This window comes from Callithrix jacchus, chromosome X, assembly GCF_049354715.1.
Source record: "Callithrix jacchus isolate 240 chromosome X, calJac240_pri, whole genome shotgun sequence".
Taxonomy (NCBI): domain Eukaryota; kingdom Metazoa; phylum Chordata; class Mammalia; order Primates; family Cebidae; genus Callithrix; species Callithrix jacchus.
In genome coordinates, this window is record NC_133524.1 from 82,008,994 (window position 1) to 82,028,420 (window position 19,427).

Sequence of the window (19,427 nt, forward strand, 5' to 3'; positions counted from 1 at the left end):
AAATAATGGATAAAAACTGTATCCTTAACAATGGAATAATAGAGAAATTTAAGATATATCTCTATAATAAATATTATAAAGCCACTAAAATTGAAGTAGAAAAAAGGAGTAATAAGGAAAATATTAATGGTCAACTGCAAAGTGAATAAAATGAAGGTAACAAAACCTCTTGTGTGGATACATATAATATTAATTTTATTTTAAAATATATATACTTTACTATAAAATTTAAATAAATTTTTTATGCAAATATGGAAATTTTCATGGAGAGAAAGGAATGGGACTGTTTACACGAAGACATTGCCATTAGTATTTCTAGAACGAATTATGGGAGATTTTTAATTTTTCTGTTTTATTTTTGCTTATTTGTATTTAAATATTTTTCTACAATGAACAATTTTTTCATTCAAATAAAAGAAAGTGATAATTTTCAAACATATGATATAAAACCATAATTCCAGAGCATTTCCTGTTTTGTGAATGTAACACACACACTTCTGTATATATGCAAAGAGAAAACAGAGCAAAAATATCCCCTCATCCTTATTTTTAGAAGAGTTATCACTGACGAATAGGATTGTTCCTATTTTTTATTGTATTCCCTAGTACTTTCTAAAATGAACATGTATCCCTTTTCTGATCAAAATTCAATATTCTAAAAATGAAAAAATAAGTAAAAGAAACAAATAATTTAGAGAAAGCAGACTACTAAATTGCTCTTTAGGCTGAGCTAGGGGAACAGGTTGGTTCAAGACACAGGGTATCTGCATGTATAATCTTTTCTGTTTTAGATTACCCTCCACCAGCCCCTTAGAAAAACACGGTAGCAATGTTCCTCTCTCTCTCTCTCTTTTTTTCTTTTGGCACAGCCATGTCATGGAGATTGTTTGAATACATACTAGCAGAATTTCATGGTCTCGTGGTAACTGACATTTTATTTCACCTTAGGAAGCAGAACAAAAATATTTATCAGCCCTCCCCAATTTTTCTAAGTCCATTCCTTCTCTTGGAAAGAAATATAGGTGTGCCTCATATGAGCTTGGGGGAATTATTAAGAGAAAAATACAGTTGATCCAGGAATTCACATATGACCATATAGAGAATTCAAGTTTAAGTTATCCAGGAAAATCTTACCAGAATTTTGATGCAAAGTCCATTATAAATACAATTTAAATGTTTTTGTCTCTTTCTCTAGAATTTAAAAAATTAACTTTTATTGGGTACATTTAAGGTATACAACATGAGGTTATAAGATACACACATACACACACCCATATATAAATTGTTTCTATAGTGAAACAAATTAACATATCCATTACTTCACCTAGTTACCCATCCCCACCCTAGAGCAGCTGTAACATACTCCTTTAGCAAAAATTCTGAATACAGTACACTTATTAATAGTAATCCTCATGTTGCATATTAGCTCTTTTGATCTGTTCATACTACATATTTGCTACTTTTAATTATTTGACCTGCATTTCCCTATTTCCTCTCCCACCAACTCTGATCCTAGTAACCCCTTTTTTTTCTCTATCTGTATATATTTGACTGTTTTTCCCCCTGCCTTTTGCCACAATTTTGAATCTGATATGGTTTAGGTCTGTGTCCCCTCCCAAATCTCATGTCAAACTGTAATTCCTGATGATGCAGGTGGGGACTGGTGGGAGGTGATTGGATCATGGAGGTAGATTTCCCCTTTGGTGCTGTTCTTGTGAGAGTGAGTAAGTTCTCGAGATCTGGTTGTTGAAAAGTGTGTAGCACCCCACCTCTCATCCTCCTGCTCCAGTCATGTAAGATTTGCCTGCTTCCCTTTCACCTTCCACCATAATTATAAATTCCTGAGGCCTCCCTGAGAAGAAACTAGCAACATGCTTCCTCTACAGCCTATGGAACTGTGAGCCAATTAAACCTATTTTCTTTATAAATTACCCAGTCTCAGGTATTTGTTTACAGCAGTGCTAGAACATACTAATACAGACCTGGAGGACATTATGCTAAGTGAAATAACTGAACACAGAAGGAAAAATATTGCATGATGTCATTTATATGTGGAATCTTAAAAACGGGTCAATTTAAATTATTTTAATAGAATGGTTCACAGACAGAGGAGCCTTTTCCTACTATTTATTTAGAAATATCCAGTCACAGACATTACAATTCCTATGTAATCAGCAACCAAATGTAATGAATGGAGGGAAAAGAGTCCTAAGTTTTAGCTGCAGAGCCATTATTAGCACTAGTGGCCTCAGAAGAGAGTTTATATTGCTCATAAACAAGGCACCATTCTTCATAGGCTTGCCTTATATTCCTATTCTCATTTTTTCATAAATTTGTGCACAGTTCTGCTTCACTGGCAGCATATTCATACATGGTTTGATTATTTTGGAAGATTTAAATTAAAACTCTTCTGATAAGTTCTAAAATAAAAGGATGTGAAGTGATATAGTGAATAAGGAATATTTTCTTTAACTTAAAGATAGCTTCAATATTTGTAAATGTTTGAAACCTAACCACTGTCTATGTGCCTGCTAATTTCCCAAGAAAAGCAGCTCTGGTACTTGGATAACAAAGTGGAATTATTACTCAGTAAAAGCTCTAGAGGGTGTTCTATGTGGTAGCTGTATATACTCACACTAAGTAACTGTATGTAGAATTATCTTTCGTGTGTATACCCAAATACCAGATACAGCTCAAAAAGAGGCTTCAATGTAAAATTTAATGGCATGGATGTTAGCTGTTCTCATCTTTGCAAAATTTGCTTCTCGGGATAGTAAAAATCTTTAAAATTGTTCAACCGTAAATTTATTTTTCACAGTATATTAATTGTAGATACAGAAATTAAGGAGCTCCGTCATCCAGCTATTACTTTTGCTGAAGTTTCCCATTGTGGGAGGGGTGAGCTCAGGTAGTTTTTTTGTTTTGTTTTGTTTTTAATTTTTCCCAACGACACTTCTTTTCTCTTCACCACCACACAGGGAAAGGGAAAGGAAATGGGAAAGGGAAGGTGGGAGATGGGAGGTGGAAGGTAGAAGTTAGAGGTAAGTCAGAAGGTCTGTATTAGGGAAGTATCTACCCATTCAGAAACAAATGAATGAAATAGAAACTGCTAAAAGATCAGCAGTGCTTTTTATTGACTCTTATTAAAGCTGCCTTTTACTGCACTAAATTTTAAAATTCTTAATTTTTGCTTATATAGAGTTTTCTAGAACATTTTAATGTGATTTTCAAATGACTTTTAATATGTAATATGTAACCCTAATTTAAAGATATCATTCTCTTCTTAGATATGTAGAGACTCTAATACTACTGAATCAACAGCCTTATTATAAGCAGTCTGAATTTTAGTTGTCAGGTTTTTGAAATAGTATGGGCAGCTACTCTTTAGAATAATCTAAAGATTATTTGTTCTTTATATGTCTTAGATGTTATTAATGGAGATTTTGAAGTAGAAATATATCTGACTACATTTTCATAAACTAGAAGGAAAATGGCTAGAATATTTTAAAGGCATTGTATTAGTTAAGGCCAGATGATATGATTCACTTGGTCAAACCAATCAGATTAGTGTTCTCCATTAGCAAAATGAGGAAACTAATAGGGCATAACTAGTAGAAAACTGTACCAAAAATGGCTCTTTTCGGTATTTGATAATGATTTTATGTTTTTCTGTTGAAATTTCTGTGAGAATGAAAAGGTTACTATGCAACCATGAAAAATAAGCCACCAATAAAAAATCTTGACAATTACACTTACGAGGAAGTGTTTTTTTATTCATACATTAAATTCTCTTTCTTCTTTTTCTCATTGTGTCTTGATTACTGTGCCAGCTGTTTAAGGAACACACCATGACAAAGAACGTCAGTGTAGGAGCAGTGGTCCATTAAGAGTGGACCATTAAAGTGGACTTTAAAATTAACTTTCACCTTTTCTCCTTCAACTACCTGTTTCCTAAAACTATCTTTTAGGTAGAGAAGTGAGAGTTGGGAAATGAAACTTCACTTAGTATCTTCTGCACTTTACCAGAATATTTTCTCTCAGCTCACCCACTCAACCACAGAAACACACAAATCCCTACTTCCCCAATCTCCTTCAACTAGCCACCACTCAGCAGGCTTTAAAACACCAGTAATGAGTCACTGGGAATACCCAAGTATCTCCAGGTACATGAAATTTAGTAAACACTAGCAAATGACAGAAATGGTTTAAAGGACCAACTACATTAGAAACAAAGGGCTTGGAAATGGTGCAATGCTTCTATTTTCTTGATAATTTTAAAATCTGCCTCACTATTTTCATGTACACTCAATTCTCTGTTATCATCTTCAATATGAATAATAAAAGTTAGAGGAGAGAAAGAAAGAAACTTGAATACTCAAAATACATGGTCCTCTTAATACTAATAGCTGTACTTTCACTTTCTTTTTTTTTATAATTTTTTATTGGATTTTAGGTTTTGGGGTACATGAGCAGAGCATGCAAGACAGTTGCGTAGGAACACACATGGCAGTGTGCTTTTCTTTCCTTCTCCCCTTCACCCACATTTGGCATTTCTCCCCAGGCTATCCCTCCCCACCTCCCCCTCACACTGGCCCTCCCCTTTTCCCCCAATAGACCCCAGTGTTCAGTACTCCCCTTTCTGTGTCCATGTGTTCTCATTTTTCATCACCCACCTATGAGTGAGAATATGCGGTGTTTCATTTTCTGTTCTTGTGTCAGTTTGCTGAGGATGACGTTCTCCAAATTCATCCATATCCCTACAAACGACACAAACTCATCATTTCTGATTGCTGCATAATATTCCATGGTGTATATGTGCCACATTTTTCCAATCCAGTCTATTATCAATGGGCATTTGGGTTGATTCCAGGTCTTTGCTATTGTAAACAGTGCTGCAATGAACATTCGTGTACATGTGTCCTTATAGTAGAACGATTTATAGTCTTTTGGATATCTACCCAGTAATGGGATTGCTGGGTCAAATGGAATTTCTATTTCTAAGGCCTTGAGGAATCGCCACACTCTCTTCCACAATGGTTGAACTAATTTACACTCCCACCAACAGTGTAAAAGTGTTCCTTTTTCTCCACATCCTCTCCAGCATCTGTTGTCTCCAGATTTTTTAATGATCGCCATTCTAACTGGCATGAGATGGTATCTCAATGTGGTTTTGATTTGCATCTCTCTGATGACCAGTGACGATGAGCATTTTTTCATATGATTGTTGGCCTCATATATGTCTTCTTTCAAAAAGTGTCTGTTCATATCCTTTGCCCATTTTGAATGGGCTTGTTTGTTTTTTTTCCTGTAAATCCGTTTGAGTTCTTTGTAAATTCTGGATATCAACCCTTTGTCAGATGGGTAAACTGCAAAAATTTTTTCCCATTCTGTTGGTTGCCGATCCACTCTAGGGACTGTTTCTTTTGCCGTGCAGAAGCTGTGGAGTTTCATTAGGTCCCATTTGTCTATTTTGGCTTTTGTTGCCAATGCTTTTGGTGTTTTGTTCATAAAGTCCTTGCTTATTCCTATGTCCTGGATAGTTTTGCCTAGATTTCCTTCTACGGTTTTTATGGTGCCAGGTCTTATGTTTAAGTCTTTAATCCATCTGGAGTTAATTTTAGTGTAAGGTGTCAGGAAGGGGTCCAGTTTCTGCTTTCTGCACATGGCTAGCCAGTTTTCCCAACACCATTTGTTAAACAGGGAATCCTTTCTCCCTTGCTTGTTTTTGTCAGGTTTATCAAAGATTGTATAGTTGTAGATATGTTATGTTGCCTCCGGTGCCTCTGTTTTGTTCCATTGGTCTATATCTCTGTTTTGGTACCAGTACCATGCTGTTTTGATTACTTTAGCCTTGTAGTATAGTTTGAAATCCAGTAGTGTGATGCCCCCCACTGTGTTCTTTTTGTTTAGAACTGACTTGGCTATGCGGGCTCTCTTTTGGTTCCATATGAAGTTCATGGTGGTTTTTTCCAGTTCTGTGAAGAAAGTCAATGGTAGCTTGATGGGGATAGCGTTGATTCTGTAAATTACTTTGGGCAGTATAGCCATTTTCACGATATTAATTCTTCCTAACCATGAACATGGAATGTTTCTCCATCTGTTTGTGTCCTCTCTGATTTCGTTGAGCAGTGGTTTGTAGTTCTCCTTGAAGAGGTCCCTTACGTTCCTTGTGAGTTGTATTCCAAGGTATTTTATTCTTTTTGTATCAATTGTGAATGGCAGTTCGCTCTTGATTTGGCTTTCTTTAAGTCTGTTATTGGTGTAGACGAATGCTTATGATTTTTGCACATTGATTTTATATCCTGAGACTTTTCTGAAGTTGCTTATCAGTTTCAGGAGTTTTTGGGCTGAGGCGATGGGGTCTTCTAGGTATACTATCATGTCGTCTGCAAATAGAGACAATTTGGCTTCCACCTTTCCTATTTGAATACCCTTTATTTCTTTTTCTTGCCTGATTGCTCTGGCTAGAACTTCCAGAACTATATTGAATAGGAGTGGTGAAAGAGGGCATCCTTGTCTAGTGTTGGTTTTCAAAGGGAATGCTTCCAGTTTTTGCCCATTCAGTATGATATTGGCTGTTGGTTTGTCATAAATAGCTTTTATTACTTTGAGATATGTTCCATCGATACCGAGTTTATTGAGGGTTTTTAGCATAAAGGGCTGTTGAATTTTGTCAAATGCCTTCTCTGCGTCAATTGAGATAATCATGTGGTTTTTGTTTTTGGTTCTGTTTATGTGGTGAATTACGTTTATAGACTTGCGTATGTTGAACCAGCCTTGCATCCCCGGGATGAATCCTACTTGATCATGGTGAATAAGTTTTTTGATTTGCTGTTGCAATCGGCTTGCCAATATTTTATTGAAGATTTTTGCATCTATGTTCATCATGGATATTGGCCTGAAGTTTTCTTTTCTTGTTGGGTCTCTGCCGGGTTTTGGTATCAGGATGATGTTGGTCTCGTAAAATGATTTGGGAAGTATTCCCTCTTTTTGGATTGTTTGAAATAGTTTTAGAACAATGGTACCAGCTCCTCTTTGTGTGTCTGGTAGAATTCGGCTGTGAACCCGTCTGGACCTGGGCTTTTTTTGTGTGGTAGGCTCTTAATTGCTGCCTCGACTTCTGACCTTGTTATTGGTCTATTCATAGTTTCAGCTTCCTCCTGGTTTAGGCTTGGGAGGACACAGGAGTCCAGGAATTTATCCATTTCTTCCAGGTTTACTAGTTTATGTGCATAGAGTTGTTTGTAATATTCTCTGATGATGGTTTGAATTTCTGTGGAATCTATGGTGATTTCCCCTTTATCATTTTTTATTGCATCTATTTGGTTGTTCTCTCTTTTATTTTTAATCAATCTGGCTAGTGGTCTGTCTATTTTGTTGATCTTTTCAAAAAACCAGCTCTTGGATTTACTGATTTTTTGAAGGGTTTTTCGTGTCTCAATCTCCTTCAGTTCAGCTCTGATCTTAGTTATTTCTTGTCTTCTGCTGGGTTTTGAGTTTTTTTGATCTTGCTCCTCTAGCTCTTTCAATTTTGACGATAGGGGGTCAATTTTGGATCTCTTTGTTCTTCTCATATGGGCACTTATTGCTATATACTTTCCTCTAGAGACTGCTTTAAATGTGTCCCAGAGGTTCTGGCATGTTGTGTCTTCGTTCTCATTGGTTTCGAAGAACTTGTTTATTTCTGACTTCATTTCATTGTTTACCCAGTCAACATTCAAGAGACAGTTGTTCAGTTTCCATGAAGCTGTGCGGTTCTGGGTTGGTTTCTGTATTCTGAGTTCTAACTTGATTGCACTATGGTCTGAGAGGCTGTTTGTTATGATTTCAGTTGTTTTGCATTTGTTAAGCAGTGCTTTACTTCCAATTATGTGGTCAATTATTGAGTAGGTGTGCTGTGGTGCTGAGAGGAATGTATATTCTGTGGATTTGGGGTGGAGAGTTCTGTAAATGTCTATCAGGTTTGCTTGCTCCAGGTCTGAGTTCAACCCCTGGATATACTTGTTGATTTTCTGTCTGGTTGATCTGTCTAATATTGACAGTGGAGTGTTAAAGTCTCCCAGTATTATTGTGTGGGAGTCTAAGTCTCTTTGTAAGTCATTAAGAACTTGCCTTATGTATCTGGGTGCTCCTGTATTGGGTCCATATATTTTTAGGATCGTTAGCTCTTCTTGTTTTATCGATCCGTTTACCAGTATGTAATGGCCTTCTTTGTCTCTTTTGATCTTTGTTGCTTTAAAGTCTATTTTATCAGAGATGAGAACTGCAACTCCTGCTTTTTTTTTGCTCTCCATTTGCTTGTTAATTCTTCCTCCATCCCTTTATTTTGAGCCTTTGTGTATCCTTGCATGTGAGATGGGTTTCGTGGATACAGCACACTGATGGGTTTTGGATTTTTATCCAATTTGCCAGTCTGTGTCTTTTGATTGGTGCATTTAGTCCATTTACATTTAGGGTTAATATTGTTATGTGTGAATTTGATACTGCCATTTTGATGCTAAGTGGCTGTTTTGCCTGTTAGTTGTTGTAGAATCTTCATTATGTTGATACTCTTTAGCATTTACTGTGATTTTGGAATGGCTGGTACTGATTGTTCCTTTCTATGTGTAGTGCCTCTTTTAGGAGCTCTTGTAAAGCTGGCCTGATGGTGACAAAATCTCTGAGTACTTGCTTGTTCGCAAAGGATTTTATTTTTCCTTCACTTCTGAAGCTCAGTTTGGCTGGATATGAAATTCTGGGTTGAAAGTTCTTTTCTTTAAGAATGTTGAATATTGGCCTGCACTCTCTTCTGGCTTGTAGTGTTTCTGCCGAGAGATCTGCTGTGAGTCTGATGGGCTTCCCTTTGTGGGTAACTCGACCTTTCTCTCTGGCTGCCCTTAGTATTTTCTCCTTTATTTCAACCTTGTTGAATCTGACGATTATGTGCCTTGGGGTTGCTCTTCTTGCAGAATATCTTTGGGGTGTTCTTTGTATTTCCTGCATTTGAGTGTTGGCCTGTCTTGCTAGGTGGGGGAAATTTTCCTGGATGATGTCCTGAAGAGTATTTTCCAGCTTGGATTCATTCTCTTTGTCCCCTTCTGGTACACCTATCAAATGTAGGTTAGGTCTTTTCACATAGTCCCACATTTCTTGGAGACTTTGTTCATTCCTTTTTGCGCTTTTTTCTGTAATCTTGGTTTCTCGTTTTATTTCATTGAGTTGGTCTTCGACTTCAGATATTCTTTCTTCTGCTTGGTCAATTCGGCTATTGAAACTTGTGCATGCTTCGCGAAGTTCTCATATTGTGTTTTTCAGCTCCTTTAATTCATTCATATTCCTCTCTAAGTTATCCATTCTTTTTATCATATCCTCATATCTTTTTTTAAGTTCCTTAGTTTCTTTGCATTGATTTAACACATGTTCTTTTAGCTCACAAAAGTTTCTCATTATCCACCTTCTGAAGTCTAATTCCGTCATTTCGTCACAGTCATTCTCCGTCCAGCTTTGCTCCCTTGCTGGTGAGGAGTTTTGGTCCTTTCTAGGAGGCGAGGTGTTCTGGTTTCGGGTGTTTTCCTCCTTTTTTCGCTGGTTTCTTCCCATCTTTGTGGTTTTATCCGCTTGTCGTCTGCGTAGTTGCTGACTTTTCGATTGGGTCTCTGAGTGGACACCCAGATTGTTGATGATGAAGTATTTCTGTTACTTGGTTTTCCTTCTACCAGCCTAGCCCCTTCGCTGTATGACTGCTGAGGTCCACTCTAGGCCCTGCTTGTCTGGGGTGCACCTCTAGCAGCTGTGGCACAGTGAGGGATGCTACCCGTTTCTTTTTCTGCTATCTTTGTCCCAGGATGATGCCTGCCAAATGTCAGTCTTTTGGATATAGAGGGGTCAGTGAGCTGCTTGAGGAGACAGTCTGTAGTTTTTTGGAGCTCAATTGCTGAACTGTGAGCTCTGTTGTTCATTCAGGGCTGTTAGGCTGCTATGTTTGATTCTGCTGCAACAGAGCTCATTAAAAAAAAACCTTTTTTTCTCAAATGCTCTGTGTTGGGGGGTTCGGGCTTTATTTTTCGATGTCCAATGAGGTGTCCTGCCCAGCTAGAAGGCAGACTAGCCACTGTTTGGGTGCTGAGGCTCCGCCCTGCTGTTGTGTGATTCGCCCTGTTCCTGCAGGCTCTGCTGTGGTCTCCGCCACACCCTGCGGCAGAGTCGCTTCATTGTAGCATGTTGCCTCAGCAACGGCAGGCTGCGTCAGCAGTGGGCGTGTATCTCAGTAGGGACGGGTTGCCTCAGCAACGGCTGGCTGCGTCAGCAGTGGGCGTGTATCTCAGTTGGGGTGGGTTGCCTCGGTAGTGGTGGACGCCCCTCCCCCACACAGCATCTCAGACCATCTTCTCGGGATAGTTTGAAATCGCGGTTTTGTTCATCCCACTGGGTATCCCAAACGATCTGTCCCTGCAATCCCCTGGCTGGCCTACTGTCCAAGTCTCGTTCAGTCTCAAGTCCAGCCCTCTCAAGTCTCAGGTTGCCGGTTCAACAGGGCACCCGGACAAGTGCACCCTGTGGGGATTGCTGGGTAGGGCCGGCCGCCACCGCCCAGGCTGCCAGCTTCGCCAGGCAGACCTATTGCCTGGCGTCCTGTGTCTTTTTTATACTTGGGAGTTTCCCCGTTCTGTGGGCAACAAAGATCAGTCTGGAAATGCAGCTCCAACTCACCATTTGCGGATTCAAGGAGAGCTCCAATCCTGGATTGTTCTCACAGCGCCATCTTGAGTCCTCCCCCTTGCTTTCACTTTCATTACTCAACCTACTGCAATCTGCTTGGCTCTTCTCTCCCCATGCAGTTAATTGCTTTTTAAATAATTTCTAAAAGACCAAATTCAATGGCTTTCTCATTCCTTTTTCTACTTCTATGAGACCAATGAAATAATGATGGATTTTCCTTCTGAAATCTCTTTATTTGTTTTATTTTTTTTTTCTTAATTTTAGAGACAGAAATCACTATGTTGTCCAGGCTGGAGTACAGTGGCTATTCGCAGATGCAATCAGAGCACACAGCAGCTTCAAACTCTTAACCTCAAGGGATCCTTTCACCTCAGCTTTTCAAGTAGCTGAGCCTACAGGTATGCCACTGCACCTGATTCTTTCCTTGGTTTTAGGAAAACCATAATGTTCTGCTTCTTCTGTTTCTACATGTTATTTCAATGGCTCCCTTTTCTCCTCCAATGTCCAAATCTGGATATTTATCAATACACAGTCTTTGTTCCTTGTCCTTTCTTGTTTTTCATTTTCTCACTTAACTAAATCTTCAATTTTCATGGCTAGATATTTTTTGCCTCAATGTGGGTGAATTCCATATTTCTTCTTATGTATTAAGCCCTCATCTGAGTTTCAGACTCATATTATCCAAAGACCTGCTGGACAGCTCCACATGGATGTTCAACAATTAGCTAAAATTCAATACATACAAAACTGAATTCATCTTTCTACAATATTCTATAAATCTAATGCAATGCCAAGAAAAATCTTTCACAGATTTTTGGGAAGGAGATTGGGAAAAGGTGTGCTTAAACAGTCCAAAATTTATGACTGAACAATTCTAAAGAATCAATATATTATAAGAGCAAAGAAGAACGAGGGCCCTACCAGATATTAAGACATTTTAGGCTGGGCGTGATGGCTCACGCCTGTAATCCCAGCATTTTGGGAGGCCAAGTCGGGTGGATCACGAGGTCAAGAGATCGAGACCATCCTGGTCAACATGATGAAACCCCGTCTCTACTAAAAAAAAATACAAAAAATTAGCTGGGCATGGTGGTGCGTGCCTGTAATCCCAGCTACTAAGGAGGCTGAGTCAGGAGAATTGCTTGAACCCAGGCAGAGGTTGCAGTGAGCCAAGATCGCGCCATTGCACTCCAGCCTGGGTAACAAGAGTGAAACTCCGTCTCAAAAAAAAAAAGAAATTTTTATAAAGCCACAGCTGTAAGCCATGAGATCAGTGTAACAATAAGAAGTCTCAAATTTGACCCACATGTGTATATGTGTATGTCTGCATGTGTGTATATGTGTGTTTGTGTGTGTGTGAGAGAGAGAGAGTGTGTGTGTGTGTATATGTGTCTGTGTGTGTATTTGATAAAAATCTACATTTCAACTCACTGGAAAAAAATGAGTTATTCAACAAATGGTGTAGAGACAATTAGTTAACCATTTGGAAAAATAAAATTAGATGTATTAACACATCTTGAAGCAAAATGAATTCTAGTTGAAATAAATATCAAGTTGTACAAATTAAACTATAAGTATACTAGAGGCAAATGTAGGGGTATATTCACATAATTATAGTACAAGGAAAGACTGTAATCATGACCCAAAGTAAGTATTGGTAGATTTGAAAACTTCAAAATTACAAAAGAAAATCTGAAATTAGAAAATACCATAAACAAAATTAAAAGGCAAACAATAAACTGGAAAATAGATTGTAATTATTCTAACTGGAGCTCAATAAAATCAAAAGCAAAATGATAAAAGGTATGATCCTCTGTTTCTCAGTCATAAATTCAAAAACCTATATATTGTATGACTCAATTTATAGAAAATGCCCAGAAAAGACAAATGTATATCGTCATGAAGCAGATAAGTGGCTTCCTAAAGTTGAGGGTGGGGAGAAAGCATGACTGCAAATGGGTTCAAGGGAATTATTGGAGTGATGAAAATGACATAAATTCAGATTTCAGTGATGGTAATGGTTGTACGACTGTATAAAATTTATTAAAAATCATTGAATTCTATATTTAAAATAAATGATTTTCTTTTGAGACAGGGTGTCACTCTGTCACCAGGTTGGAGTACAGTGGCACAATCACTTGAGCTCACTGCAGCTTTAATTAAACTCCTGGGCTCAAGTGATCCTCTCACCTTAGTCTCCTGAGTAGCTGAGACTGTAGCTAATATTAAAAAAAAAAACTTTTTGTATAGATGAGTTCTCATTATTTTTCCCTGGCTGATCTCGAACTCCTGAGCTCAAGCAATCATTCCCCTTCAGTCTCCAAAGTGGTGGGATAACAGGCATTAGTCACCTCACATGGTCTTACAATGGATGAATTTTATGATATGTAAATTTAATCTCAATAAGTGTATTAATAAAAAATATGTCAGAAGAGAATCATATCTATGCTTGAAGACAAATGGACAGATAGTACAATTATATTATATTATTAGAATTATTATTTAGAGAAATATTGAGAGGTATCATAAAGATGATCCAGTTTGATTCTTTTTAGCAGATGAGGAAACTAAAGACCAAGTAATTAAATACTTTGTATGAAAGTCTTATGAAATGTCACATGAAAAGCTAGGAGTTCCATCCAGAGTTCCTGACTATTGGCCTGGTATTTGTCTCATTATGCCATACTCTTTCATTACAGTGTGTTTATAATACTCTGACCTAAACTGACTAGAATTCAAAAAAAACTAAAAATTATTTACTTAATTATAATGTATGAATTGTAATGGGCAATATTTATAAATGTGGGAGATTATTACTATTGTAGATGAATGTTCCTTGTGATGAAGATGTGGGAGATTGTTTAGGTGGAGGCACTAAAAATAAATATATTCTTTGGCCAAATATTTTGAAGACTCTAGACTTGAAGTGCAGTGAGCTGAAAAGCAAGTAAAAAATGCATCAAATTTACAAAGGCTATTATTAGGAGATTCAGCATATAAAGTACCTTGAGAGCTGCCTTCAGACAAACAGATGGATACGTCATCATTTCTGTCATTATCCTCTCCTACTTCAGGCCCAGCTTCCTCTCCTGGTGTGAGTGCAGATAAGGAACCAGACTCAGGCTGCTCAGAGAAATCAGCAGGGCCTCCTCTTGGAGGCGGAACTTCAATCCCCATTAAACGATATTTCCTTCTTCGATTCCCAATCCAAGTCTTTATAAGAAAAATATAGGAAGAATTTTTGTAAATATAGAAAACTTAGCAGTTCTGCCCAGTAAAATAATGAATAAATACTACATAAAATATTATCAAAAGGAATAAATGGGTACATAGAAAGATAAAAATTTTATGTCAATATGCTAAAATAAAAATTATTATGTTTTGTATTTTTATAACTATTTATAATTGACACATAATAAGTGTACATGGTTGTGGGGTACAGTGTGACAGTGTGAGGTTTCAATAAATGTGCACATTTTCTAATGGTAGAATCATGATGGTTAGCATGTCAATCACCTCAAAATGTTAATAGTTATGGCTTTTGTTTTAAAATATTTATTAGCAAAAAGAAGACGTTTATCTAAATATTCAGACTTTTAAGCAACATGCAGTCGATTGAGAATGACTTTTTTCTGTTTTGTTTTGTTTCTCAAGAAAACAATTCACCAAATCTTTCAAAACAAAAATAAACTGGTTCTTTTTCAAACTGAAACATCATATAGTTATAACTATAATTCATGTGTTATTTCCAATCTTGTTTTTCCTATGTGAAAATGTCCCCTCTGTTAATTTTATTTGGTTCCATATTATTAACTTGGTATTTCAAGCATGGCAAAATTTTATTTTACTGAATTTACAACCAATTTTTAAGACATTCTGTATTGAAATAATTTTAGAATCATGGAAAGTTTCAAAGACAAACCTTGTTTGTTCTTCACTTTATCTTCTCCAACTTCCATCTTACATAATTGTAGCAAAATTTCAAAAACAGGAAATTGATACTGTACAACGTGTGTGTATATTTCTATGTCTCTTTATCCCAACATTCCTCTTCCTCTCCTTCCCACAATCCCTAATCTGTTTTTTCTGTCTCTATACCTGTGCTTTTTCAAGAATATCATATAAATTGAATCATGACCTTTTGAAATTCAGCATAATTTCAATTCAGCATAATTATCTGGAGAGTCATTTAAGTTGTGTATATTGAGCCCAATTCTTTTTCTTGCTAAGCAGTATTCCATGACATGTATGTACCCCTGTTTGTTTAACCATTTCTTTGTTGAAGGACTCTTATGTTGTTTTAAATATTTTGCCTATTACATATAAGGCCATTTTGAATGGTAGTTTACAGGTTTTGGGTGGAGTTTTTATTTTTATTTTTCTAGAATAAATGCACAAGCTTCGAAAATTATGGATCATATGGTTACATGTTAAGTTTTATAAGAACTGTCAAATTGTTTTCCAGAGAAACTCTGCAATTTTATGTTCTTATCAGCAATGAATGAAAGATCCAGTTTCTTATCATTCTTGCCAGCATTTAGTATTGTCAATATTTTCTAAAAACTTTTAGCTGTTCTCATAGGTGTGTGTTATAACAGGTCAACAAGTTCTTAATGTTGACCATCTTTCCATGTGCTTATTTGTCATCCCATATTTGCTATCTTTTTCAGTGAAATGTCTCTTCATTTTCTAATTGAAGTGCTTCTATATTTTTGGTGTTGAAGTTTGAGAAGTCCTTTACATATTCTAAATATGGGCTCTATGTCATATTTGTGGTTTGCAAACATTTTCTTCCAGTCTGTAGCTTAAATTTCTGTCCTATTGGCCTTTTGCAGCACAAACTTAACACTGCTCAAAAAGTAAAGGATATTAATTTTAAATAATAAAAAATGGGTTCATTGAAAAGATTGGTAAACTTGGCAAACATCTAATTGTTAAACACAGTTTAACATGGGCCTGGTGGCTGGTGAGTGCCTGCAGTTGCATATACTCAGGAGACTGAGGTGGGAGGACCAAGGCTGCAGTGAGCTATGATCACATTACATTAAACACAGTTTAACATAATTTTTTTCAAATTCCAGCAAGATTTTTGTAGATATATACGAGATAATTCTAAAATTCATATGGAAAGAAAATGAGTGAGTATGGCTAAAACAGTATTGAATGAAAAAGAATAAAGTGGAAGGAATATAGCTACCTATTTTCAAGACTTATTATATAATTACAGTAATCAAAAATGTGTGGTATTGGCAGAGGCTAGCCATAGATTACTGAAACAGAATAAAGAACCCAGAAATAGCCTTACACAAGTATGACCAACTTAGCTGTCTTTTGGCAAAGGTGCAAAAGGAATTTAATAGGGGAAGGGTAGATTTTTTCAAGAAACAATGCTGGAGCAATTGTATATTCATAGGAAAATAAAAATGAACCTTGTCCTAAATCTCGCACCTTATACAAAAACGAACTCAAAATGGATCATAGATTTAAATATAAAAACAAAACTTTAAAACTTTGAGAGAGAATCTTTGGGGCTTCAGGATTGGTGAAGAATTCTTAGAAATGGCATTAAAAAGCACAATTCATAGAAGAAAAGTAACTTCTGGGGTTTTGATTGGGATGGCATTGAATCTAGAACAAGTTGAAAAGAACTGAAATCTTGATATACTTGGGTTGTTCTATACATGTCCATGGAATATCTCTCCATTTATTTAGATCTTTAATTTCTTTTATCAGAGTTTTGTAGATTTCTTCATGCAGACCTTGTCTGCCTATTTCATTAAATTTATACCTAAGTGTTTAATTTTGGGGAAGCTAAAGTTAAGTGTTTTCGTTTTTTCAGTTTCATTGATTTTTGCTCATACCTTTGTTATTTCCTTCCTTCTGTTTGCTTTGTGTTTATTTTGGTCATCCTTTTCTAGTTTCTACTTTTTTCACTATCTTATTTATTTAAAAGAGAGGATCTCACTCCATCACAGCAATGTGATAATAGTTCACTGTAACCTTGCACTCCTGGGCTCAAACAACTCTTCCACTTCAGCTTCCTTAGTAGTTGGAACTATAAGTGCTGACCAGCCACCATGTCCAGCTTTTTTTTCTAGTTTCTTAAGGTGGGGTTTTACATTATTGATTTGAGAGTTTCCTATTTTATAATGTATATGCTATAATAAATTTTGCTCTCAACATTATTTTATCTGCATCCCACAAATTTGGTATGTTGTTCTTTTTGTATTTTCAGTGTACCTTTACCTTCAATATTTTTTCTCTAATGATTTTTCTTTCTTTATGTAGCTCTGCATGGACCTGTATGGTTTCCCTTGTATCTGAAGAACTTTTCAACATTTCTTGCAAGGCAGTTCTACTGGCAACAAATTCCTTCCATTTTTGTCTGAAAAAGTCTTTAATTTTTTCACATTCGAAGAGTAATTTCACTGAGTACAGAATTCTGGGTTGGTATTGTTTTTTCCTCTCAACACTTCAAATATTTCATTTTATTGCCTTCTTGGTTGCATGATTTCTGAGGAAAAGTCAGATTTAATTTTTGTCATTGCTTCTCTGTAAGTATTTGTTTTTCCCCTTTGGCTTCTTTCAAGACTTTTTTTATCATTGATTTTTGCAGTTTGAGTATGATATGCCTAGGTGTAGTTTTTGATTGTCTGTTTTGGTTTATCCTGTTTGGTGTACTCCAAGCTTCATGGATCTGTGGTTTGGTAATTTAGGGAAAATTCTCAGTTACTATGGCTTTGAATGTTTTTTCTGTTCTATTTTCCCTTTTTTTCTTTATGGTAGAATCCCATTGGACATATGTTACACCTGTTATATTTATCTCATAGTTTTGTATATTATGTTCCATTTTAATCAATATTTTTGGTTTTTGTTTTCCAGTTTTGGAAGTTTCTATTGATATATCCTCAAGTTCAGAAATTCTTTCCACAGCCATGTCCAGCCTACTGAGATCATCAAAAGCATTCTTCACTTCAGTTACTGATTTTTGTCTCTAGCATTTCTTTTTTATCCTTTCTTAGAATGTTCATGCCTCTGCTTACATTATCATTATGTTCTTGCATGTTGTCTACTTTTTCCATTTAGTGTCTTTAGCATATTAATCATAGTTCTTTCCAATTCCTGGTCTGAAAATTCTAACATCCCTGTCATGTATAAATGTAGTTCTGATGCTTGCTCTGTCTCTTCAAATTGTGGGGGGGGGGGTTTTGTTTGTTTTTTGGTTTTTGTTTTTGTTTTTCACCTTTTGCTATGTCTTGTCATTTTTTACTAAAAGTTGAACATGATGTACTGGGTAAAAAGAACTAAAATAACTAGGCATTTGGTGATGTAGTGTTAAGGTTAGGAAGAAGGTAAAGCATCCTATAGCCCTATGATGATGTCTAAGTCTTTTAGTGAATCTTTGCTGTGGCCTGTGAACTTTACAAGTACTTATAAATTTTTCCTCTACCTTAAGTGAGAGAGGATAGCCAAAGGGGGCTGTATTTGGTTACGTCATAATAAAATCCCAATAGGTTAGGATCTGGTAAAATATTTGTTCTTAAGAACAGGCTTTCTTAAGAACAAAATGTGTTCTTAAGAACAGAATGTTCTAGTCTTCTTAAAGATGGTTACTTTTCCACTCTTCCTGTCACGAGCATAAGGGAGTTTTTCTCCAATATTCATAGTGAGAATCTGATACAGCCTCTAGGAGTAAAATTCACAAAAGTGATTGAGCTAGGCTATCTATCTATCTATCTATCTATCTATCTATCTATCCATCCATCCATCCATCCATCTACTATATTTATCATCTATCTATCTATCTGTCTATCTATCTTATGACAGTAACAAGAGGGTAAAAGTCCAGGTTGTCTGCTAGACTTGTATTGACATCCAGTGGGGAAAGAGATTCATTTTACTCCTGGGTGATGTTGGGAGTCTCAGAGATCCAGTAGGAATCTTCTGATACAATCCCAAAGAGGAGGAGTTAGGGCTCCTCATCACCTCTAAGTGCAGGAGGGGATAAAAGTCTTCTACTGACATTGCAGTGAAATGGTGGAGGAAGGATTCTTAATCCCAGCCCTCTACTCTTTCTTATCTGACACCATCCCATCAGTGAGAGGTTGTTTGTTTGTTTGCTTGTTTCAGGGACATCGGCATCTAGCTGTTCCACAACTTGGCGAGGCAGAAGTCTTGGCTCTCCACTTGGCCTTTTCTTGTAGGGATAGGTGTGGGTGCAGGTTTTCCCTGTGATATTTGACTGGAGTAAAGAATACTAAACATTTTCTGTAGTGCTAGACTGCCATTTTGCTGGTTCTTTGCTTAAAAGGCCAGGCTTTTCTTTCTTTTTTTTTTCTTTTTCCATTTGTTTGCACCCATTGGTGTTTCTTGATTGTCAGCTTTTCCAGTATTTATTCTGGGGTATATGAGGGAAAAGAAAACCCTGGAAACTCACCACTGTGTGAATGTCATTCATAGGGTCCCATGGTCCCTAGCAGGTGTGACTTCTTTCCACCCTTCAGAGTCTTCTTATGTTTGCTATTTATATAATATCCAGGGATTTTAGTTCTACTTAATAAGAAGAATAGGGAAAATTATGTCCACTCGATTTTCTTAGAAGCAACAGTCTGAAACCAATTTTATTCCCATATTTCTTATGCAATTTTGAGAAAGACCATTTTATATTACTAAAATTTGTAATTTTAGTTTTGCCATGTCAAAAAGAATTCTTAAAACCTAAAGTAGTA

At 36.5% G+C, this 19,427-nt stretch overlaps 1 protein-coding gene across 4 annotated transcripts in view; it reads right to left on the reverse strand.

Moving 5' to 3' along the window:
- Positions 1-19,427, reverse strand: part of HDX (highly divergent homeobox) — a 216,047-nt gene that overhangs the window by 21,317 nt on the left and 175,303 nt on the right. For all 4 annotated transcript variants that reach the window (XM_078363499.1, XM_078363498.1, XM_078363497.1 and 1 more), the window contains one exon: positions 13,704-13,911. In XM_078363499.1, coding sequence (XP_078219625.1) covers positions 13,704-13,911 — 208 coding nt within the window. The remainder of the gene's footprint in view (positions 1-13,703; positions 13,912-19,427) is intronic.